This window comes from Tachyglossus aculeatus, chromosome 22 (genome assembly GCF_015852505.1).
Source record: "Tachyglossus aculeatus isolate mTacAcu1 chromosome 22, mTacAcu1.pri, whole genome shotgun sequence".
NCBI classification, from domain to species: Eukaryota; Metazoa; Chordata; class Mammalia; order Monotremata; family Tachyglossidae; genus Tachyglossus; species Tachyglossus aculeatus.
In genome coordinates this window covers 7,567,622-7,592,690 of record NC_052087.1, presented here as the reverse complement: position 1 = coordinate 7,592,690, position 25,069 = coordinate 7,567,622, and the positions used below count along the sequence as shown (strand labels likewise).

Here is a 25,069-nt window from a genome sequence, read left to right as displayed (position 1 = left end):
TGATTCTTTTGTCTTTACAACATGCGTACCTGAAGTTACACACAATTTAAAAGAAGGAAGAATCAAGATAATCCGGCATCCAAAATGCTATACAGTAGTCAGTTTCAAAAGTGGGTATTCAGACAAACCAGAATCATCAAGACATTATCAATAAGAAGGATGTACACCCAAACTACCATATAATTTGGCATATTGAAACATAAAATTTTAAATACAGTATCCTGGAACCATGAGAGAGTTAAATGATCCATTATGGGCCTTAAGACTGTAGACGCTTTTAAACTGCAAGTTCCTTATGAGCAGGGAACGTATCTACCAACTCTATTTTATTGTACTCTCCCAAGTGCTTAGTACAGTGCTCTGCACACAGTAAGTTCTCAGAAAATAGTGTTTATTATTGATAGTTACTGCAGGATTAGTGCTAATCTAATGTTGTCCTGTGATAGAGCTAACCGCTTCAGTAGAAACCCAGGCTTTTTGGGATTTAGCTTGGCTCAAGGAGGTTATAACGGGCTAAAGAATTGTGGTTAGAGGGTGGTAGAGTAGGGAAAAGTTGCCACCCGACTTCAGGGAAATATACAAATCTCAGGTGAGAAGCCGGGGACCCTCTGCAGTACATAATCACTGCCCTGAGGAAGACTCCATGGTGGGTGCATTATCCATTGCCCACACATCCAGCAAAACAAGTACACCCAGAAATTCTGTGTGATTTAAATGTTATTTGTGATCCAAAATATTTAGTTTTAGCCTTCTGTAGATTATAGATTCCCAAATGTGAAAGGAATTGTTTCTCTTTGTGACCATAATGTATAATAAAGAAAAATCAAATGCATTCAAATGTTCATGTGAGTATAATATGTGGTGTGTGTTGAACTTCCCAGGTTTATGCAGAACTTGAAGAAGTACATTATTTTTTAGTAGCAGCTTTAGACTTAATATTGAAATTTTCAACTCCAATGCAAGAACTAGCCTTTGAGCTCTTTCAGTGTAAATAGGAATTGACTATTTTATCAGCATGATTAGCAGTTCAACATTTTGTTTAGACTTGCAGATATCATACGTAATGTGTATCTACATACCATGTTGTAGCACCTTATATAATGATAGGGGTTGGATTTATTACCTCAAATTTTTATTCCATATTTTAATATTTCTTATCTGAAATCAATAATTTAATATGGGCTAATAAGGTTTTTAGTGGGAAAAATTAAACAGCATGAATGGAAATGTTTTTGATATTTTCATATTTCAAAAAAGTTAATTTTTCATTACATAATTGAAGCATTCCTGCAAATTACAGGGACTTGTGAATTATAAACAGGTGATAGAGTGAAACTGAGTTTGGTTGCATTATCCATATTAAAAGAATTGCAAAATCAATTGCAAAGGTGGGAATAAGTGAATTAAATTTCAGTTATACTTTTGAATCCTCACCTTGCCCAAAAGAACTCCAAATATTTATGAAGATGGGATATCCACTGCTGAATGGTTTTTTTTTTTCTTTTATAGAAGACATCAAATCAGGCTACTTGAGGGAACATGGGAAAGGGAAATCACATCAGAAAGTTGTAATTCTAATCTAATCCATTTCCATTCCCAAACCTCTGAAGTTTAATAGTAAACAATAAGTAAGGTAGTAAAAATTGTAACTCAAGGGAGAAAAAGGAAGTGGGAAAAGTAGATGATACATATATGCCCCTTAATTTGTGACCCAATGTTGAACTGTTTATAGAACATGTTTGAAGATTATATTGCTGATGATGCAATTTCCTTGTCAGGCAACCCACCACTGGTAATAATAATAATAATAATGATGGCATTTGTTAAGCGCTTACCATGTGCAAAGCACTGTTCTAAGTGCTGGGGTGGTTACAAAGTGATCAGGTTGGCCCGCGTGGGGCTCACAGTTTTAATCCCCTTTTTACAGATGAGGCACAGAGAAGTTAAGTGATTTGCCCAAAGTCACACAGCTGACATGTGGTGGAGCTGGGATTAGAACCCACGACCTCTGACTCCCAAGCTCTTTTCACTGAGCCACGCTGCTTCCCCTGGTAGAATTTACCTGGGATGTGGTAATCATCTAATGGAAATTTCCCCATGTGCTTTCCCTAGCAATGGACAGATCTTATCATTTAACAGTTCATTCATTCACATTAAGCCCAGGAATTCTACCCACATTTTATAGCACCAGGCAGTGATGAATTGATATAGTGAAGTAGAGAACTGAGGCTAGCACATTCAAGCCCAAATCTTTGGCCTCAATTATCTGAATAAGCTCAAATAGAAGCATTTTTGAGGCGTTTTTATATAACCTTGGAAAATCTAGTGACTGACATAGCCATTGCTGTGGACTCTGAATCATGAGAAGAAATTTTGCTTCTCTAGACACAGCACCCTACTGACCTTTGTTTTTATTTTGTGCATTGCATGTTTGTTTTTGTCCCTTATTCTGTTTTAATGTTTTGGGGCTTAATTGCTTCCCAATGTGTCTGTCTCCAGTTTTTTTTTTAAAAGGTATTTGTTAAACACTTACTGTGTGCCAGGCAGTGTGCTAAGCGCTAGGGTAGACACAAGCTAATCAGGTTGGACACAGTCCATGTCCCACATGGGGCTCACAGTCTTAATCCTCATTTTACAGATGAGGTTACTGAGGCACAGAGAAGTTAAGTGACATTCCCAAGGTTCCACAGCAGACAAACGGCAGAGCTGGGATTTGAACCCAGGTCCTTTTGGCTTCCAGGCTTGTGCTTTATCCACAAAGGCATGCTGCTGCTCCAGTCCCCAGGAACCTATAATCATAAAGTGTGGAGATCTGTGTCTAATTCCTCTGTGTCTAATTCCCTTTGAATACTCTTTCCCAGTGCTTAGTACAGTGCTCTGTTCAAAGGAAGTTCTTAATAAATACTATTATGACTTTTCATCATTTTTCAAATGTAATTTTGCCCATATGCTGATGAAATTTTTACCTTAATAAAAATGCCAACTCAAACGTGGATATGAAGGAGTAAACACCATTTTGAGTGAACATCTTCCTAGAAAAATATGAATGCCATCTTCAAGGCTTGGAAATGTAACAACTTGGCTCTTCTATAAAAATCAGTTTATGAAACTATCTGGATCCAGAAAGACTAACTTTTATACTGAAGTTATTAATTAATTAATGATGGTATTTATTCATTCTTGTCTGAGGTGGTTTTAACAGTGGACTTAAAATCATTGTTTTTCATTATGATAGGAACAAAAGCTGCAGTTGCACCTTTTGGCCAAGGACGATCATCATAAGCAATTGACTGAAGTAGAGAAATATTATACTACAATTACCTATCAATTTGGAATGGTAAAAGAGAGTCATGAAAAATTAGAACAGAATGGTAGGTATACTGTATCTTTTCAAATTTACCTATGTAAGCAGTAGATAATTTTCTTCACCAATTCATGTCTAGTTATGATTAAATGTGTTTTTATCTTACATTTGTAGCTTTATTTGAAGAGGAAAAGTGCCAGTTTATGTGAACATTCTAGTCACATTCCTTTCCATCTGTGGGCAAGTGTCTTCTGTAGGAAGATAATTTCCCAAAAATGTTATGCTTTTACAAACATATCTTTTTATTACAGTCCAGGAAGCAGTACAGCTAAATAAGAGACTGTCAGAAGTAAATAAAACACAGGAGTCTGAAATATGTCATTTAAAACAGGTATGGTATATATGTATATATACATGTCTATCTTCATAGTATACAAATCTGAATTGAAAAACTATTCTGTTGTAAAAAGAACAGTGCTTTGCACATAGTAAGCGCTTAGCAAATGCCATTATTATTATTAAAATGGCAACTGGCAATAAATTATGGATAAATTTCATATTTATACTTACTTGCTATTTACTTTATATTCACATTTAGTTGTTTTCTTAGTCTAAAAAAGTATAATAGCACAGAGAGGAAATTTCTTTCCTGTTTTGTACTGTAGGAATCCACAGAAATTAACCTTGCTAATAACAACATATACATGAAACGTGTATTAATAGGCAGTATATAAAATATTCCTTTTTGATATTTGAATTTCAAGATAAGCGTCTATTTTAGATATAGGTATTGAAAGATAATCCAGATAGTCCTAAGAGGAAAAGAGGGACATGTGAGCTACAGAAGTTATTTCTGCCCAGAGTGATGGTTTTTGTCTTGAAATCGTCTTCATTATAACTTTTTAAAATGACTTTTTGCTATCATTAAAATCTGACCAAGAAAAGAGATGAGGGGAGAATTTAAATGTATGGGTGAGTTACATACTCTTTTATTAATTCGCTAGGTGAGATAATATGAAATCTTTCCACTTTGTTCTCAATATGGTTGCGATTGCTGTGGCTAGAGTTGTGCCTTGGACTCAGAGGCTAGAGGAACCTGATATTCTTCTCTTCTAGCCCTAGAACCCTACTAATTTTCTTTTTATGTTTGTGTATTTGTCCTTGTCTTTTATGTTTTAGTGATTTACTATTTCTTCATTCCTCATGCATCTGTCATCAGTCTCCTCTCAATCAATTGTATTGATTGAGCGCTTTCTGTGTGCAGAGCACTGTACTGAGTGTTTGGGAGAGTACAATATAACAGAATTATAGGCTTAGATTGTGAATGCCTTAAGGGCCAGGGACCGGGTTCACTTCCCAGTGCTAAGTACATACAGTACTCTGCAAAAGGAGGCACTTTAAAAAAAAACAAGCCATTTCCACTAAGAAAATAGCAATGTCAGCATTGCAGTGCAGCTACTTTTAAAGTGGAATGTAATAATAGGAATATATTGATATTAAAGTGGAGAAGTATTCTTTTTTCTATACTTGGCACTAATTAAGTCCTTAGCATATTGCATGTAAATTCAAGTTCCATTTATAGTAGTATGGAGAAATTAGAAGTGTGGGACATCTACAGTAGTGCATGAAATTATTAAATTGATTTGATGAAAGGTACCCTCCCTGAAGAAAGTTTCAGGGAGCTGTGTGATATTTTTTTAATGATATTTAAGCACTTACTATGTGCCAGACACTGTACTAAGTGCTGGGGTTGAGAACAGTTAATCAGGTTGGGCACAGTCCACGTTTCACATGGGCTCACAGTCTTAATCCCCATTTTACAGATGAGATAACAGGCATAGAGAAGTTAAGTGACTTGCCCAAGGTTACGTAGAAGGCAAGTGATGGAGCTGGGATTAGAACCCAGGTCCTCCAGCTCTTTTCACCAGGCAACGTTGCTTCTCACCTATCATTGCTGAGAAGATGGAATTATTTAATGACTGCTTTCAGAAGTATCAGGGCCAGCTTACTAAATTGCAAAAAATTCACTTTTGCCCATCTTAAGATTAAAAATTAGTCATACACTATTATAATAATATATTTAATAGGTGAATGGTGCCTGCTTCCTAGTCAGCTGATGTTAGGGGAAGTTTGATGTTAGCACTTTTTTCCTCAATTCAGTGTGAGAGGAATGAAAAATAATGTTTTCCCATGCCCAGTTGATTGCCACTGGGGATTGTCAGTTTTGTGTTCCCCTCTTATTCTCTTGACAATCTGCCTGGATCCTCAGGACAGCATCAGGGTAAGCGGAATGGAGTTGAGGAGTAGCTAAAGGGCTGAATTCCAACATCTCACCGCCCTGAAGCAGGGAAAGACTTTCTGTCTTCATCCCCCTATACCCAACACACCTTATGATGGCACTGCTTATATTTATTCATATTAATGTCTTTGACTCATATTATCATCTATCTCCCCCTCTACACTGTAAGCTCATTTTGGGCAGGGAACGTGTCAGCTAATTCTGTTATATTGTACTCTCCCAAACGCGTAGTACAATGCTCTGCACATAGTAAGCACTCAATAAATGCCACTGATTGTGTTCAACTGTTCACACATGCAGTGTCCCATACATCCTCATATAGAAGTCTGTGCAAACTGCTTAACCTAATCACCCCTTCCCCCCCATCCAGTGCTATTGCGTTCCCCTCAGGTTCTTGTCCTTAGAGGCATACCTTCAACTAATGCTGGAAGCTTTAAAAGTTTTAACCAGAGCCATGCTCACACCACTACCTACATGGTGCTTTTCTCCCCTCTGATGTTGTTCTCTGAGGCTTTTGCGTCACTTGATTGCCATCTGAAGCCAGCCCTTAGTAGAAAAGTCTCAAATGCACACTCTTAAGGGGGCATGTTTGCTGACAATAGTTCTTAGGCAGGAATAATTGTTCTTCTTAGCATGACCCAATCTTGCGACTATAGGTAGTGTGTCTAATGAATAGAGCGCGAGACTGTGAATCAGGGAACCTGGGTTCTTATCTTGGCTCCACCACTTACCTGATTTATGACCTTGGGCAAGTCGCTTCTCTGTGCTTCGGTTTCCTCGTCTGTAAAATGGGATTAAAATACCCATGGGACAGGGACTGGATCTGACCTTATTATCTTGTATCTACCCCAGTGCTTTGTACAGTACTTGGCATATACTAAGTGATTAACAAATAACATAATAATTAGTACTATTCTTATTATGTGGACTTTGAAGATGGGGAGATCTGTGGTCTAGTGGATTTAAAGAAAGAGAGAGTTCCGGGCAAATTGGATTTTGAGAGTAGAATTGTGCGTGGCATACAGTTAGGTGTGTTTGTCTGAAGGAGAAGGTACAAACTGGATTGTAGCAGATAAGGAGTGTTAGATGGGTAAAACTGTTGGAGAACTTTGAAGCTGAATGGGAAGAAGTTTCTGCTTTATGGAGGGTGAAATGAATAGCCTCTGAAGCCTTTTGAAGAGAGGAGAGATACACACTACTTGATATGAAGTATAAAGCATTTTTACGAATTACAAAGCATTTTTGCTTCGCTTGAAGCAAAAACTCCTCACTGTTGGCTTCAAAGCTCTCCATCACCTTGCCCCCTCCTACCTCACCTCCCTTCTTTCCTTCTACAGCTCAGCCCGCACACTCTGCTCCTCTGCCACTAACCTCCTCACTATGCTTCGTTTTCGCCTGTCCCGCCGTCGACCTCTGGCCCTACCTCTGGCCTGGAATGCCCTCCCTCCACACATCCGCCAAGCTAGCTCTCTTCCTCCCTTCAAATCCCTACTGAGGGCTCACCTCCTCCAGAAGGCCTTCCCAGACTGAGCCCCCCTTTATCCTCTGATCCTCCTCTCCTCCCTATCTCACCCACTCCTTCCCTCTGTCCTACCCCCTTTCCCTCCCCACAGCACTTGTATATATTTGTACATATGTATTACTCTATTTTATTAATGATATGGGTATATAGCTATAATTCCATTTATTGTGATGGTATTGACACCTGTCTACTTGTTTTGTTTTGCTGTCTGTCACCCCCTTCTAGACTGTGAGCCCATTGTTGGGTAGGGACTGTCTCTATATCAATCAATCATATTTATTGAGCACTTACTGTGTGCAGAGCACTGTACTAAGTGCTTGGGAAGTACAAGTTGGCAACATATAGAGACAGTCCCTACCCAACAGTGGGCTCACAGTCTAGAAGTCTAGAAGACTCTATATGTTGCCGAACTGTACTTTCCAGGCACTTGGTACAGTGCTGTGCACACATTAAGCGCTCAATAAATACGATTGAATGGAATGAATGAATGAATGATATTTCAAGACTATCTGAGTCACCGAGTAGAAGAGGCAAACTTGAGTAGGGATTTATATTAAAGTGAGAATTTTAAGAACTGAGGCAAAACCTAGGTGAGGTTGAATGAAAATGGATGGCTAAGGATATCATTTATTGAAACTCATAATTAATAATTGGCCTGAAGGCACTTTTCCCATGGTGAAGTTTACATATTTCAGAAATCATTATTGACTGATTGATCAATCAGGTTCAATATGTAATTTTGAAGTACCTTCAGTGGTTCCTATGATTGAACTGAAAAGCATTTGGAGCAGTTATGAAAAGCAGTCATTGTCAAAAGCACTCATTCCTGCTTGCACTAGTATAAACTTTCAAAATGGTAATTCACTCATAAATGGAGGTGGTTCATTAACATTTTATTATTTATATAATCCCACACCCACAAAATCAAATCTCTCTCTTGTTCAAGAATCATCTCAAAATGTCATGATTCCTTCAAATATGTTTTATTGATTGCATGAGGGTGCTTTCTGTAAAAATGAATTTCAATGCTTAAATGTGTTTGCTACAAAATATCACTTCATTTTAAGATTACGAAATACACTATTTCTAAATTAATATTCATTCAACAGTTTCAGTACTAAATTCATCTGCATTTTTCTTATTTTTTTTAAAAAAACAAATGTTTTAAGAAATGATAGAAACCAGTAACATAGTTCTTATTATATAATTTAAATATTGATTCATTAATTTCACCCTTGCAAGGTAATCTTCATTTTTCTTTTTTGCTGTTGTATGATTTTGTCCAGAACAGTTAAACTGTTGGTCTGTGATAAGATGAAATTCCAGTTTTGTGGAGAAAAGTTAAACAGACCTAACTTACTCGCTAGATAAAACTATTACCATTCTGAATGTTTCGTTCACCACTACGGCATCATGAAGAATTCTTGATACTATCTGTGAGCAGCATTCATAACCTCTGCTATTTGTCTGAGTAAACGTCAGAGCGCTCAAGGAGAGAGCGATATTAAACAGACTACCTCATACCAAAAAGGGAGGGGTGGGGGAGAAAAGGGCACAATATTTATGACTCCAGGAACTATAAGTTGTAATTTAATGAGATCAAAGCATGTGCTGTTTATTTACTGCACTAGCAGCTTTGAATAAAATAGTTGGAAAAACAGGTAATGCATTAAGTACAGGATATTTAAAAGATTACATAGCTATAATATAATCAGAGACATATTGAAGTGGAAAATCATGGAGGTCTACAATAATTTAGTGCTCTTTTGAGATTAAGTAATTATTGTGTTATAAAAAAAGTCTCCAGAAATTTACTCTGTGCTTTTTTTTTCCCCAGCTATTCATTGCTTTTCTGTTTTTCCCACTTGTTTTGTAAAAGTTCATTTCACTAGGGAATGTTGGACATTAAGTATCTCTTTCTTCTATGTCTTAGTTAATGTCAACTGTGACTCAGTGGCTGAATTTTTTTTCCCCCCCAAGGGTTGAGGAGTGTGTAGAGGTGATAGGTGGTGAGAAGTCATGAATACTTATAAAGCATTTTTGATACAATATAACTTTATAATACATAATATATAGGAAATATTACATTTCAATTTGTACATGACAAATCTTAGTAAAGCTGAAAACCATTCTGGTGAAGCATATTCAGGGCTTTATCAGATTCCCAAGTCTGAGCTTCCTCTTTAAATCCTGTGTAATCATCTCTACATTTATATTCTGTGTAATTGATTGACTTTCCATTTAATATTACTGTCAAACCAATATAATTGACATCTTTATGATTTAAAAAAAATGGGCTTGGTATGATTCAAGGTGGAAAAATTTATCTTTGTTTTTAATTGGAAATTGTACTAAATGGACTATTTATCGACAATCAGTTGTATTTATTGAATGCCTAGTATGTGCAGAGCACTGAACTAAGTGCTTGGGAGAGTACAATACATTAAAGTCGGTAGACATGCTCCCTTCCCACGAGGAGTTTACAATTTAGAGGGGGAGATAGGCATGAAAATGAATAAAGTACAGATTTTTTAAATGGTATTTACTGAGTGCTTACTATGCACTGTACTAAGTGCTGGGGTAGGTACAAGCATATCAAGTTGGACATGGTCCGTGTCCCACATGGGGCTCAAATCTTAACCCCTATTTTACAGATGAGGTAACTGAGGCATAGAGAAGCTAAATGATTTGCTTAGACTCATTCATTCATTCAATTGTATTTATTGAGCGCTTACTGTGTGCAGAGCACTGTACTAAGCACTTAAGACACTGTTCTAAGCGCTGGAGAGGTTACAAGGTGATCAGGTCATCCCACGGGGGGCTCACAGTCTTAATCCCCATTTCCCAGATGAGGGAACTGAGGCACAGAGAAGTGACTTGCCCAAAGTCACACAGCTGACAACTGGCGGAGCCGGGATTTGAACCCATGACCTCTGACTCCAAAGCCCGGGCTCTTTCCACTGAGCCGCGCTGCTTCTCTTAGATCACACAGCAGACAGGTGACCTAGCTGGATTTTGAACACAAGTCTTTGTGACTCCCAGGACCCTGCTCTATATGCTGTGGAGCAGAGGTTGGGGGTGACTATCAAGTGCTTAAAGGGTACAGCTCAAGGTGCTTAGGTGACACAGAAAGGAGAGGGAGTAGGGAAATAGCGGGTTTAATTGAGGAAGGCCTCTTGGAGGAGATATGATTTTAATAAGGCTTTTGAAGGTGGGGAGAACGTTGGTCTGTTGTATATTAAGGGGGAGGGAGTTCCAGGCCCGAGGGAGGACGTGGGCAAGGGGTTGGCGATGAGATATTAATGCACGTTTCATGTGTTAAGGAACTGAAGAAACTCACTACAAACTTGATAAGGTCCAAGGTCATATGCCAGAACAGGGTGGGAGAAGAAAACGCCAATCGTACCATAAAGGAACAGCAGCTTCAAGAACTGCAACAGAAACTCCAAATGGTAATTAGCCAAATGCATTCATTTGGAATCTACTTCCTGTTTTTAAAAATGTTGACACCAAATTATTTAATGTAATCAATACGTATAATGGGAAAATAATTGTAATGAATGAATCTCAAATGCATCAGCGCATTCCCCCTTTTAGACTGTGAGCCCACTGTTGGGTAGGGACTGTCTCCATATGTTGCCAATTTGTACTTCCCAAGCGCTTAGTACAGTGCTCTGCACATAGTAAGCGCTCAACAAATACGATTGATGATGATGATGATGATCAGCGTGGCTCAGTGGAAAGAACACGGGCTTTGGAGTCAGAGGTCATGGGTTCAAATCCTGGCTCCGCCACTTGTCAGCTGTGTGACTTTGGGCAAGTCACTTAACTTCTCCGTGCCTCAGTCACCTCACCGGTAAAATGGGGATTAAACTGTGAGCCCCAAGTGGGAAACCTGATCACCTTGTAACCTCCCCAGCGCTTAGAACAGTGCTTTGCACATAGTAAGCGCTTAGTAAATGCCATTATAAATAAAAAAAAAATTAGTTTCTTTTTCACTTAGGAACCAGAATACTACCTATTGGCAAGAGCTGCTCTAGCAAAATTTTAGTGAGTAACTAATTTAAGAAGTACACTCAGTTCTTCCAGAATGTGTTTTTTCACATGTTTTGGATAGGACTCTGTTAAAGAATTAGGGAAAGCTATTCTGACAGCAAACCTCTATCTGGATACAATGCTTCATGAAATGATTTTGTGCATGTGCAGAGCATCTATGCTATAATATGAATTTTCCTTAATGTGGGGTTTATTAAGAACCTCTGTGTTACTGGAATACTAAGTGTATAAACAGAATCTACATTAGGATTCCTAGTTAGGATTAAGGAAATTAATGACTTGGAAAAAGACTGCTTTCTTCATGGTAAATTTTTGTGATCATTTACAAATATGCATAAATACATTTAAAGTATTATATTTCAATTTGTACATTTTTTAAGGAAACACAAGTAAATAAGAAAATCAGTGAGGAGAGTGTCCGCAGTCAGAATGAAAAACTGGTAAGTAATAACATTATCACTGAAAATCAAAATTCTGTATTCCATATACAGGGAGAGTGATCAGAGTCATAAACTGGGAGGGGCCTTGAGAAATAATTTGGCTCACAGAGGTGAATAACTAATCATTCAGGACTGACAGTTTGCTACTCTCTTCTTAAAGGGATCCCGGGATTGAGAGTCCACAGCTTCCTTGGGTAACCAAATTCACTACTGTTTTACTCTTCTAGAAAGTTTTCCCTGGCCCAACCAAAATAATTCCACTTCTTCTTCTTTAATCCTAAAAGTACACTAGGAACAACTGAAGCATTTTCCCCATAAAAAGCCGTTTTTCAGGGGCACCTGATCCATGGAGTCAACAGGAGCCATCAATTGTATGAAATTAGCGCTGGAGGGGCTCATAGCTATTAGCTTTGTCCCAACACCCTTGGGGCAAAGTGTGCATCTCTTCCAAACCTGACCACCCTTCACTGTGGATCTGGAAGAAAATTGGGATTGAGGCACAGTGTCAGGTTCTATTCTTTCTCCTTCCAGGTGAACGTAACTCACGGACTTCACTATAGAACCTGGTAGAGTTTTTCTTTCTGCTGGCTCCTTCTCGCCCCATTCTTGGAGCCCGTTGGGATCAGGCAAGATTGCCCATCTTGTCACAGCCCACCCACTCAACCTAGCAGATAGTCTGAGTAACCAGAGTTTTCTCTTTCTCATCAACCCCATGGTTAGCTGGGGGCTTTGAGACCCCAGTGGAAGCTGGAGAGTGGGGAGAAGTGACTTCCACTCCTGGGAACTTCCATTCTTTGAAGCTCTACTCTCTCAAACCTCTTCCCCAAGTTTACCCCTGTGCCAAAAATGTAAAATTAACATTCTTGCCTTAATAGGGTTGAAAACAGTTTATCCTCCTGTTCTTTCAGTTAAGAAACCCCAGTTCCATTAGGGGATCATTTTCTATCCTTAGAATCATTTTTTGTTACTCTTCTCCAGAACCTCTTGAGTTTTTTAAAAATCCTTTTTAAGTTCAGTGACCAAATTGGACACATTCTCTAAGAAAGGTCTGACCAGTGCAGAGTATAACCAAATAATTGCTTCCCGATTTGTGCTGGTCATTTATGATCTTTAGATTATTAATTGATGGACTTTTCCACTCTCTTAGGAGGGTGTTGCACAAAATCAGGCATTCACACTCAGTGAATTTTCATCTTCTAGACTGTGAGCCCACTGTTGGGTAGGGACTGTCTCTATATGTTGCCAACTTCTACTTCCCAAGCACTTAGTACAGTGCTCTGCACACAGTAAGCGCTCAGTAAATACGATTGATTGATTGATTGATCAGCAGGACAACTTTGAAAGTACCAACAAGAGCCTGGTTTGCAGGCAGAAGAAATGCAGAGTCTTGGGGAGTAAAGAACCTAGTGCTTATCTATACATCCTTCAGTCTTTGCTCTGTTGATGTTGCAGCCTTAAAAATGCTTTAGAGCAGTGCCAAGTACTTATAAAAGAATTAGTTTCACATGGTGACCACTTGCCTAGGCTACTGAATATTTTAGACAAAGTAGAGTAAGGAGAACTAAAGGAATTTTGAAGGTAAGTTAGCAAAGGTAGGGGAGACTAGAAGTTGAAGGAAGAGGGAGAGGTCATTAATCGTGGCGCTGTCAACTAAGTTTTCAGTATATTTTCAATTGCTAAAGTGGGTTCATAAAATGGGAAATTTAAAATTGAGTGTTTATTTTTACAACAGAACATGACTCGATTGCATTTAGTTTTCAAAGATGACTAAATTTTAATATAAGGACATATCCATCCCTTCTATATACCACATTGTCTTTTCCAAGGATTGACATTCTGGGGGCATTCTAAAATGCAGAAGTTTAGGAAGAATATAAAAAAAAAAGTTTACAAAACAATTTTGTCACGTGTCCTTGTGTACATCGTGCTGTAAGTGAGGACTTGATGAACTAGAAGGAAAATTTTCACAACTTCTTTCATTTACAGCTTTAATTGATAAAATTTAAAAATATCCATTCCCTTATTTTATTGATATCCTAAATATAGTTTCCGTATCCTATGTGATTGGCACAGGTTTTTTCACTAATATTCCAAGGCAATTCAAGTAGTTACAAGATGTCAGAGCTTTGTGTGTATTAAAAGTATTTATCGCATTGTTTCAATGATTATGGTTAAAAATCCCATTTTCAGATATTTAAATTATATACTCCCTAGATCATTAAAACCTTTTTATATGCCTAATCGGTGTTCTTGAATTGAGATGTAAAATAAAATAATGCTGTGATAAATTAAAATCATTCTTAAAATGGCCTAACAATTTGGTTTGGGAATTCTAAATAAATTACATGCCTTATTAGCTCTCTTCACATGTGTTGAGTTACTAGAATTTTCTCAAGTTAGTGAATTTATCAAAGTATGATAGCAAATCAATGACAGAACAGTGGCTGGAATGCTTGGCTTTCAATTCTTAATTTTTATCTGGCTTTGGAGTCCCATTACTTACCAAAACATGGAGAATAAAAAGGAAGTATTAATTTCTTCCCTTATTCTTGTCTCGTGGCCCAGAAAGTTTTTGGGTTTTTTTGGGTTTTTTGGATGGTGTCATAATGTAACATTGTAACACTGTCCCAGTAAAATTCCTTGTTCCCTGGCAACATTTTTAGAATGATGAACAAGCTTGTCAGCAAATTTGTCCACTTCCGTAAAGGTACTCTAGAGGGTTCTGAACTCTTTAAGAATTTCACTTGTGAAATGAAAAGTTTTAAGTGGCCAAAAGGTTAACAAGGGGAGTGACTAGGAGGACAGAAGGGATCGTACCTTGTGGAAACTGTATATAAAATGCCTTGCGTTCCTTGGGAGAAAAGTGTTGGGTAACTGCACCCTGATCATTTCATCAGCCTAATACAGTTATAATAATAATGTCTTCCTTTCTGTTCATCTTTCAATAGGTTTATAAATTCAGACATTTTCCTAAGACTTGGACTCTTTTCTATTTGGATTATAAAATGGTTTTCTAAGCCAAATATAATTCTCTAAGGTGCGCTGTATAGTATTTAATAAAGAATAAGTGATTACTGGAAGGTAGGATTGCCTTCATAACTCACTGCCACCGTTTTGATTTTTAAGAAATTAAGCAGATAATTTTATACTTATTTTATAAGGTCATCTTAAATTCATTACAACACTTGCAACAATTACTTCAGCGCCAAACCCAGATTAATGCGAAAATGGAAACAGAGCTGAAAGCACTAAATGAAGATAAACAGGTTTGATTTGCCTTCATTATCTATTCCTATAACCATAAACTGTATTTGGTTTATCTGTTCTATATTCCCACTATTAAATAAGTTTGAATTTAAAATCAAAATGCTAGTCACTTTGTTCCCTCTAGACTGTAAACTCCTTGTGGATAGGGAATGTGTCTACCAGCTCTTTTATACCGTCCTCTCTCAAGCACTTAGTACAATGCTCTGCACATAGTAGGAGCTCAATTAAATACAATTGACTGATCAACAAAGGGTGGATGGAGACTCTCCTTCTCTGGAGGGGAGCACAGATATCTTTATAGGATAAATTGAGAACAGTGTTTTCTCAAAGCAGAGGGATAAGTTAAGTGACACCTTGAGATGCAGGACTTCTAAGAAGTCAGTGGAGTCTAGGACAAAGAGTGCTGGGCTAGGAGTTAAGGAAACCCGACTTCTAGTTCCAGTTCCGCTATAACAACCGTGTGTCCCTGGCCAAGTCACTTAACCTCTGTGCCTGTTTCCTCGTCTCTCGGGACTATAATACTCGTTCCTATTGACCTTTTAGAAAGTGAAGACAGGCTTGATCTGTAGCAATTATGAAAGCAAGACTCACAAGCTTCATTTGTCTCAAGCCAATCTACACACTGTCTCTTCCACCCCTGATGTCTTGCCTCACATCCTCCCTTCATTTAGGAATTCCCATCACATCCAGCGGATCGCTGCTCTTCCCATTTTTAAAGCCCTTCTGAAATCACCTCTCCTCTAGGAGTCCTTCCCCTATTAATCTCATTTTCTCACTCTATACCTCCCCCAAATGCCACTTCATTCATTCATTCAATCGTATTTATTGAGCGCCTACTGTGTGCAGAACACTGTACTAAGCACTTGGGAAGTACAAGTTGGCAACATATAGAGATGGTCCCTACCCAGCAACGGGTTCACTTCAGCACTTCTTAGGGCAGCCTAACCCTTGGGATGGTATTATTATTATTATTATTATTATTATTATTATTATTATTATTAACAACAACAACAACAACAATAATATGTTTGGTAAGCATGTATGTGTCAAGCATGGTTCTAAGCACTGGAGAAGATACAAGATAATCAGATCCGACATAGTCCCTGTCCTACACGGGGCTCGCAATCTAAGTAGGAAGAATAACAGGTATTGAGTACCCATTTTACAGATGAGGTAACTGAGGCACAGAGAAGTTAAGTGACTTGCCCAAGGTCACACGGCAGACTCCTGGAGGAGTCACAATTGGAACCCGGGTGCTCTAACTCCCAGGCCGGTGCTCTTTCCACTAGGTCATGCTGCTCCTCCTCCTCCTCCTCATCAATCGTATTTATTGAGCGCTTACTATGTGCAGAGCACTGTACTAAGCGCTTGGGAAGTACAAATTGGCAACATATAGAGACAGTCCCTACCCTCCTCAGTACTTCTACCGCCTCTTGAGCACTTCTGTACATACTTAATATTCTCTTACTTCCTCATATGTGTAGTTTACAACCCACTAGATTGTAATTTCCTCGAGGTCAGGGATTGGCTCTACTCCCCCAAGCACTTAGTACAGTGCTTTGCATTCAGCAAGCACTCAATAAATGCTATTACTTGATTGTGACTTTAAGGCAATACAAGAAAGGGAATGACAAAGAGATAAAGAGCTATGAAGAGATAAAGAACTGTGAAGACTCCCATGAAACTTAGAACCCCTTCACCTCATTAAATACATCATATGGCCCTGTATGTGCCATCCTGACACCTTCTACTACTGAAGACATAAGATCCTTCAAAACAGAAAGCCTCCCCAAATTCAAAGACACTGGCACATGTCCCTGTTAATGAAGAAGTTACCAGAGCAGCTGGCAAGGCACTTGACCCCCCTATGTCATATGCAGAGAGAGCTACAAACATTGAGTGGGGGGGGGGGGGGGGGGGGGGGGGGGGTCACTCTGTTTAAACTCCTACACAAGTTCTTCCTCAAGATATAATAAGAAGAAGAATATGATATTTGTTAAGCACTTATGTGCCAAGCACTGTTCTAAGTGCTGGTGTAGATACAAGGTAAGCAGGTTGTCCCTTGTGGGGCTCACAGCCTTACTCCCCATTTTACAGATGAGGTAACTGAGGCACAGAGAAGTGAAATACTTTGCCCAAGACAAGTGGCGGAGCTGGGATTAGAACCCACAACCTCTGACTCCCAAGCCCGGGCTCTTGCAACAAAGCCATGTTGCTTCTCTGAATACTGAGATAATGCCACAGGAATTCAAAGATGCCACCATCCTCAAGAAGATAAGAGAAAGATCAGATTGCAGTATCCCATTTCTCTCTATGGCCGGCAGGACTTCAGCTGGCATAACAGTGGATTGATTACTGAAGAATATTGTTGGCCAAATGTTCCTGGAATCTCAGTTTGACTTAAAATCAGAGTGGCACAACAGACAGGATCTTTGTAGCAAGTTACAGGCAGGAAAGATGTGGGGAACAGCACAATTTTCATAGCCCTTTTGAAAGCATTTAATTTCATCGGTATGACTGTACTCTGGAATTAGCTGATTTGGCTACCCTGGAAAGTTTATTAAGTTTGTGACAGCACAGCTGGCTATGTCAGAATCAGGGTAATATGTCCGATCAATTCCTTATTTACTAATGAAGTAAATCAGGGATATGTAGTGAGCCCTGTCCTGTTCAATTATGTTTATGCAGCCGCGGTGGAAGACGCAACAAGAGGCCTGAATGCAGGTGTTGTACACTTTTGCCCCCCTGGGAAACTCTTCCAACTATACAGAATTTGAGCATTAGCAGGAGCCCTAGAGGCAATCATTCAGAAATTGCTACATAGAGTTGACTATGTCCTAGTGGCATATAGTCCTCTAGTCTCTAAGTTGTTTGTGAGCAGGAAAATGCCTGCCAATTCTGTCATATTTTTCTCTCCTAAGCACTTAGTACAGTGCTGTGCATGCAGTAAGTGCTTGATAAATTCCACTGATTGATGGATTGATTTATCAACACACCCAAGAAGACACGCACATGTTTATAAACCACTTTGCTCAATCATCCAGACTAAAAAACCAAACATGGTGATGTTTGAGGCTGCACCAGGGAATAATAATAATAATGATGGCATTTATTAAGCGCTTACTATGTGCAAATCACTGTTCTAAGCACTGGGGAGGTTACAAGGTGATCAGGTTGTCCCACGAGGGGGCTCAGAGTTTTAATACCCCATTTTACAGATGAGGCAACTGAGGCTCAGAGAAGTAAAGTGACTTGTCCAAAGTCACACAGCTGACAAGTGGCGGAGCCGGAATTTGAACCCATGACCTCTGACTCCAAAGCCTGGGCTCTTTCCACTGAGCCACGCTGCTTAGAATTGTGGTATTTAAGCCCTTACCATCTGTCAAACACTGTACTAATTGCAAGGGTAGATACAAGTTAATCAGTTCCTGTCCCAAATGGAGCTCACTGTCTTAGGTAGGAGAACAAGCATTTAACTCCCATTTTACTGGTGAAGAAATGGCACAGAGAAGTTAAGTGACTTTCCCAAAGTCACAAATCAGGCAAAAGGCAGAGTCAGGATTAAAACCCAGGTCCTTTGACTTCTAGACCGTTGCTCTTTTTACTAGGCCATGCTGCTTCTAAAAAAATCTGTTAATAGAATCCTTCAGTGTAGATAGTTGACCAACAGTACAGTGATGGGCAAGAAAGTAAACAACCGAAACAAGAAGGTCAAGTGAGGGAAAGAACCAGAAGAGAACATAATTAGAGTTTCTAGGAGAAGGGAGAGATTAACAGCATCAAAGACAGCCCTGAGTGCAATGAGGATTAGGATAGAGGGAAGCCCATTAGAGTTAGCCAAAAGAAGGTCATTGGAAAACTTGGAGAATAAGTGAAAACCAGATTTCTGAATTTCAGGAAGATGGTGTGTATATACAACTTGGTCAGAGTTTCAAGACTGGGTTTTTGTATCGACTTGCCACAAGAAAATCAACACCACAACAAAAAGCATTTATCAGCAACAAAAAACTGAGTCTCTGATTTCTGCTTCCTAGGCAGTGCACTATCTAACACAGCAGTAGCAAATAGCATTAAGAAGACAAATATACTCAGTGCTCCTATCAGTCATTCAATCGGTGGTATTGTGTGCTTACTATCAATCAATCATATTTATTAAGCGCTTACTGTGTGCAGAGCACTGTACTAAGTGCTTGGGAAGTACAAGTTGGCAACATATAGAGACAGTTCCTACCCAACAGTGGGCTCACAGTCTAAGAGGGGGAGACAGAGAACAAAACCAAACATACTAACAAAATAAAATAAATAGAATAGATATGTACAAGTAAAATAAATAGAGTAATAAATATGTACAAACATATATACATATATACAGGTGCTGTGGGGAAGGGAAGGAGGTAAGATGGTGGGGGGTGGAGAGGGGATATGGTATACAGAGCTTTGTACTAAGCACTTGGGAGAGTATAATCTAACAGAGTCAATAGACATTCCCTGCCCACAATGGGTTTACTGTGTGGAGGATAACATGTTTGTATTCTTACATGTACAAAGGTCATGTATGTAAATTTTGAATCAAAGAACTAACTTTCTATTAAGTAATAAACATTTCCCTCCCTTGGACTCTTATACACAGCCTTATTATCAACCCCTCATTTCCAGTTGGTGAGGAGGTCAGTGGCCTTTCTGCCTCTCTTGTATTCCTCTTTATTAATCTCAAATCCCTGCTTGCACATTTATTCTCGAGTGCAGGATTTGGAGAGTTGCAGGGGACTGCCAGGTGGACAAGAAAGGTATCTCGACTGATAGCATTGGGGCAAAATAAGTTTATCACTGGCTCGACTTTAAACTCTCTTACCTTTGTGTGAGTGGAGTGAATGCTGTACAGCTTAACACTCTGGGATCTTTTTAAAGATAAAATCCTAGACAAGTAGCAGCTATTTTAGAGTACATGGCATGTAGTGTTGCTTAATTTGGGTAGTAAATATGGAATATTTCCTTTCGAATTAATCAGTGGTATTATTGAGTGCTTACTCTCTGCAGAACACACTAATAGAAGTGTGTTAATTATGAATATTATGAATATTATGATTATGAATATAACACATAATTATGTGTTAATAGAAGTGTGTTAATTAGAGAAGCAGCGTGGCTCAGTAGGAAAGAGCCTGGGCTTTGGAGTCGGAGGTCATGGGTTCAAATCCCGGCTCTGCCAATTGTCAGCTGTGTGACTTTGTGCAAGTCACTTCACTTCTCTGTGCCTCAGTTACGTCATCTGTAAAATGGGGACTGAGACTGTGAGCCCCATGAGGGACAACCTGATAATCCTGTAGCCTCCCCAGCGCTTAGAACAGTGCTTTGCACATAGTAAGCGCTTAATAAATGCCATTATTATTAATAGGCACCCTGGAGAGAAGAGTACAGTAGAGTTCATAGGCATGTCCCCTGCCCACAAGGAGCTTACAGTCTAGAGGGAGAGACAGACATTAAAATACATTATTGTTGGGGGAAATGGGAGAGTGTAGGGAAATGTACAAAAAAATGTAGTGGGGCAGGGGATTGGATGGATAACAAGTGTTTTAAAGAGTATGGATACAAGTGCATAGACAATATAGAAGGGAGAGCAACTGAAGAAATGAGGGTCAAGGAAGACCTCATGGAGGAGATTTAATTTTAGTAGGGCTTTGAAGGTGGAGAGAGAGGAGGTTTGTCAGATACGAGCGGAAGAGTGAGATCCAGGCCAGAAGAAGGACATGGGCAAGCGGTCAGCAATGAGACACACAAGATTGAGGTACAGTGAATACGTTGGCATTAGAGTGGAGTGTACCCATTGGGTTGCAGTAGGAGATCAGTGAGCTTTTTATAGGACAAGGAGAGCTGATGGAGTCCCTTAAAGCTAATGATAAGGAATTTTTGTTTGATGCAGTCTTTGGAGGTTTTAGAGGAGTGGGGAGATGTGGCCTGAACTTTAAAAAAAAAAAAAATGAGCCAGGCAGCAAAGTGGTGCAGTATGGACTGGAGAAGGGAGGAAGCAGAGGTGCGAAGATCAGCAAGGAGGTTGATGCAGTAGTCAAGGCAAGATATAATGTTGCAGCTAGACCCAAAAGTGTACCAGCCCCCAAACCACTTACATCTCAGCCTGCAACCAGCACTGCCCAGCCCGCACCCTCCGCTCTTCTGCCGCTAATCTCCTCACCGTGCCTCGTTCTCGCCTGTCCCACCATCGACCCCCGGCCCACGTCATCCCCCTGGCCTGGAATGCCCTCCCTCCGCACATCCGCCAAGCTAGCTCTCTTCTTCCCTTCAAGGCCCTACTGAGAGCTCACCTCCTCCAGGAGGCCTTCCCAGACTGAGCCCCCTCCTTCCTCTCCCCATCCTCCTCCTCCCCACCCCCCCACCCCTCCCCACAGCACCTGTATATATGTATATATGTTTGTATGTATTTATTACTCTATTTTATTTGTACATGTTTATTCTATTTATTTTATTTTGTTAACATGTTTTGTTTTGTTCTCTGTCTCCCCCTTCTAGACTGTGAGCCCACTGTTGGGTAGGGACCGTCTCTATACGTTGCCAACTTGTACTTCCCAAGTGCTTAGTACAGTGCTCTGCACACAGTAAGCGCTCAATAAATACGATTGAATGAATATAAGCGCTTGGATCAGAGAGGTAGCAGTTTGGATAGAGAGGATTATGTAGATGATGTGAAGGGAGAACAGTTAGGATTGGGTGACATCAAATAGCAGCTTAAATGAGAGAGATGAGTTGAGGACAAAGCCAAGGTTATGGGCTTATGAGATAGAGGTGTTGTCTACTACAGGATTTTGGTGGGAAGATGAGAAGTTCTGTTTTGACCATGTTAAATGTCAATAGGACATCCTCGTAGAAAAATTCTTATAGGTAAAGGACCCCTTCTTTCTAAATGCTGTACAATATGGTGCTTTAAAATGTTACTGTTCAACAGTGACCTGATGAAACAATGGCTAAGTAGGCTTATTAATTATACCTAAAATGAAGAAGATAATCAATAACTCTTCGAGGAAAAAATAAAATTATAAGTTGATCTTGATTTTTAAAGAAATTTGTCTTGCAAAGGTCATAAATGATATACACTGTTTCTAATATTTTCTTATACTGCAAAATTATCTTAGGTTGGAATTCCAATCAGAGTTAATCTTCAAAAATTTACTTAATCACCACATCATAGTAAGATTGACATTAAGCGATCCTAGAAGTAATGGTGCTCAAGTTTAATTCATTCATTCATTCAATCATATTTATTGAGCGCTTACTGTGTGCAGAACACTGTACTATACCCTTTGAAAGTCCAGTTCGGCAACAGATAGAGACAATCCCTACCCAACAACGGGCTCTCAGTTTAGAAGGGGGAGACAGACAACAAAACAAATAGACAGGCATCAGTAGTATCAAAACAGATAAATAGAATTAGAGATATATGCAAATCAGTAATAAAATAACCATATATTTGATATTTTAAGCTTTAATTCTAGAACTTAAATTTAATGCTGTATTTAGCAAAAAAAATTGAAACCCCTAGAAAAATGTACTGTCAGTTTTTAAATACTAAAATTTTATAAAAGGTAATTTAGCAGGTTTATTTCATGATAAACAAAGACAGATGAAGTTTAAAAATTTTGTTTTAGTTCAGTTAGCCTACATTAGGCTACATTTTATATTTCTCTGCTCTGGACTTTATATTACTTTTTCAGCACATTAAAACTTATGCAGTGAAACTGAATAATGGCAAGTGTTTTTATACCCTTTTATAGCCATTTCTTTTGCATAGCCTCCCCCTGCTTCCTGTTAGCTAAACTATAAGCACCTTTCTGTTAATTTATGAAAATTATTGTTGAGATAGCACATTATCACTGATCTGTATGGCACTTTCAGCATGTTAGAAGCAAAGGTCCAAGCAACATAAAACACATCAAAATTCATTAATGTAGTATTGATTATTTTTTGGATAATTAATTTTATTGCAGACCCTTGAAAGAGATAATGAGCTGCAAAGGAAGAAGGTAAAAGAAAATGAAGAAAAATACCTTAATCTTCAGAATGAGCATGAAAAAGAAGCACAAACTTGGAAAAGAGATGTAGGTTTATAAACTTAAATATTAGTGTGTTGTTTTAAAGTAGTGATTAGCTATTTTCGGTAACTCCTAGAGGAGAGGAAAATACTCCAAGACTAAGGTCAGAAACCTAATTTCTTTTTTGGCACTTCAAATATTTTTAGGAGTAAATGTTTTTTTCAATGCTAAGTTTAATTAACCCCTTGTTAATTTCTGTGTGTGGCAGCTGTGTATACTTTGGTAAAAACCCTTCCCTTCCCAAATGGCTTTCCATTTTGACTTTCCATTTTTAATATCTGCTTTCAGTATCCATCCCGTTATTTAAAAAAAATAAAAACAATATAAAATAAATGTCTTCAGGCATAAGAAATATATGTTTTTCCAGGTAAGTAGAATTTTACTCCAGAGTTTAGAGCACCAGCACAAAGTATCATTTTAAAACACAACATTGCCATAGTTGGGGATGAGAAACTAATTATTATTCTCCGTAAGGTTTCTTTTTCCCTTTTTTTATTTGGCAAAAGTACAGGTATTCAGGTTCCTACATTAAATGAAGGCAACTGACATTCATTAGCTTATTTCCTTAGATACCATAAGCGCTTAGTACAGTGCTGTGCACATAATAAGCACTCAATAAATATAATTGAATGAATCATCTGATGTTAACTTGCTATATCTAAAGCAGTTGGAGACAGATGATTCATTTTTTTGTAATGTCAGAGATTAAATAATTTCAAAATGCATGAAGTGCACTTTAATATATTCAGTATTTTTTCAGCTTTATCAATATACAGTAGATAATTTTCTTTTGTTCTATTTCATAAAATTTGAAAGAAACAAACCCAGTTAAATAAAAAGCCCTAAGGAACTTTAGGCTTTTCATTTATATTTAATATAGATATATGTGCAGGCAAGGAAAACTGTAATGGTAGTAAGTATGTTGCCTGGAAATTCTAACCATGTAAAAACTACAAATTTTAAAATTAAGTCAAATCTACTGGTGCTGCATCATCTATAAATTATAAGCGAAACATCAGTGAATATTAGTGCTGGTCTACAACAATTAAGCTCACTCCCACAACACTGAAGTATTAAATTGAAAATGGATCAGTAAGGCAAAGCAGCATCAGTGTACAGTTGAGACCTAGGATGCAGGGAAATAGTGGATGTATGTTCTCGTTTGTATTTTCAGACTCTTATGTAGCTTTCCATCTAAGGAAAGGAGGTGACAAATTAGAGACACCGAGGTCCACAAGGAGTCCCAAGAAAAGCTACAATAGACACATGTTTAGTTACAATAAGTAATGTCTCCTCTGCTTTATTTCCTCTGTATAGTATTTTTGTTCCCCTCTGTATTTCAGTAATAACTTGATAAAATCCCTCCTTGCTGTATTCACTCAGAGTAAATGCAAAGTGTTTTGAGATCTTTGGAAGAATAATACTATGTGAATGTGTGTTTTTTAATATCACCACTACTACTACTGTCAGTGGACCTCGAAAGATAGACGGCAGAGATGAGCAGATAGGACAAATAAGTAGAGGGGAGCTTGTAGAATTTGCTTAGGAAAAATTGAAGGAAGGTGTTTGTTTCTGCACTTTGTTGAGCAAATCGGTGGGAAAAAATGGATTCTTTTTGGTATATTCACCTATTGCAAGAAGGGATTTCTTTCCAGTAGAAACCTTCTTTCATAGAGGTAAGAATCCTTTGGTTACAAAGTATAATGCGATTTTTCATGGCTAATGGGAATACAGTATGTTTTGGATGATGAAAGGCTAGAACAAGGATAGAAACAATAGAGGACATGTGCACATCTTAAACAGAATAGATCACTGTAAATTACACCTCAGTCTGAGAGAGAGGACGGATGGTAAGGAGAAAAAATTGAAGGGATATAAGATGTCAGAAAGCTTGAGGAGATATGGGTGAAGCTACAGGCAAGACTATAGATTCTATGGACTACATACCAGAATGACTACAGTTGAAAATGGGATGTTCTGGAGAAGATGTGTCCGTGGGTCAGAAACAAGGAATTTTGACAGCACAGGCATGGCCAGATTCAAATGTTTGCACATAGTAAGCGCTCAATAAATAAGACT

At 38.5% G+C, this 25,069-nt stretch overlaps 1 protein-coding gene across 7 annotated transcripts in view; it reads left to right on the top strand.

The window, feature by feature from the left end:
- The window catches only part of CCDC73 (coiled-coil domain containing 73), a 94,146-nt gene that overhangs the window by 51,001 nt on the left and 18,076 nt on the right, over positions 1-25,069 (top strand). For all 7 annotated transcript variants that reach the window (XM_038764124.1, XM_038764125.1, XM_038764123.1 and 4 more), the window contains 6 exons: positions 3,236-3,371; positions 3,616-3,695; positions 10,449-10,577; positions 11,562-11,621; positions 14,783-14,887; positions 22,886-22,996. In XM_038764124.1, the coding sequence (XP_038620052.1) occupies positions 3,236-3,371; positions 3,616-3,695; positions 10,449-10,577; positions 11,562-11,621; positions 14,783-14,887; positions 22,886-22,996 (621 nt within the window). The remainder of the gene's footprint in view (positions 1-3,235; positions 3,372-3,615; positions 3,696-10,448; positions 10,578-11,561; positions 11,622-14,782; positions 14,888-22,885; positions 22,997-25,069) is intronic.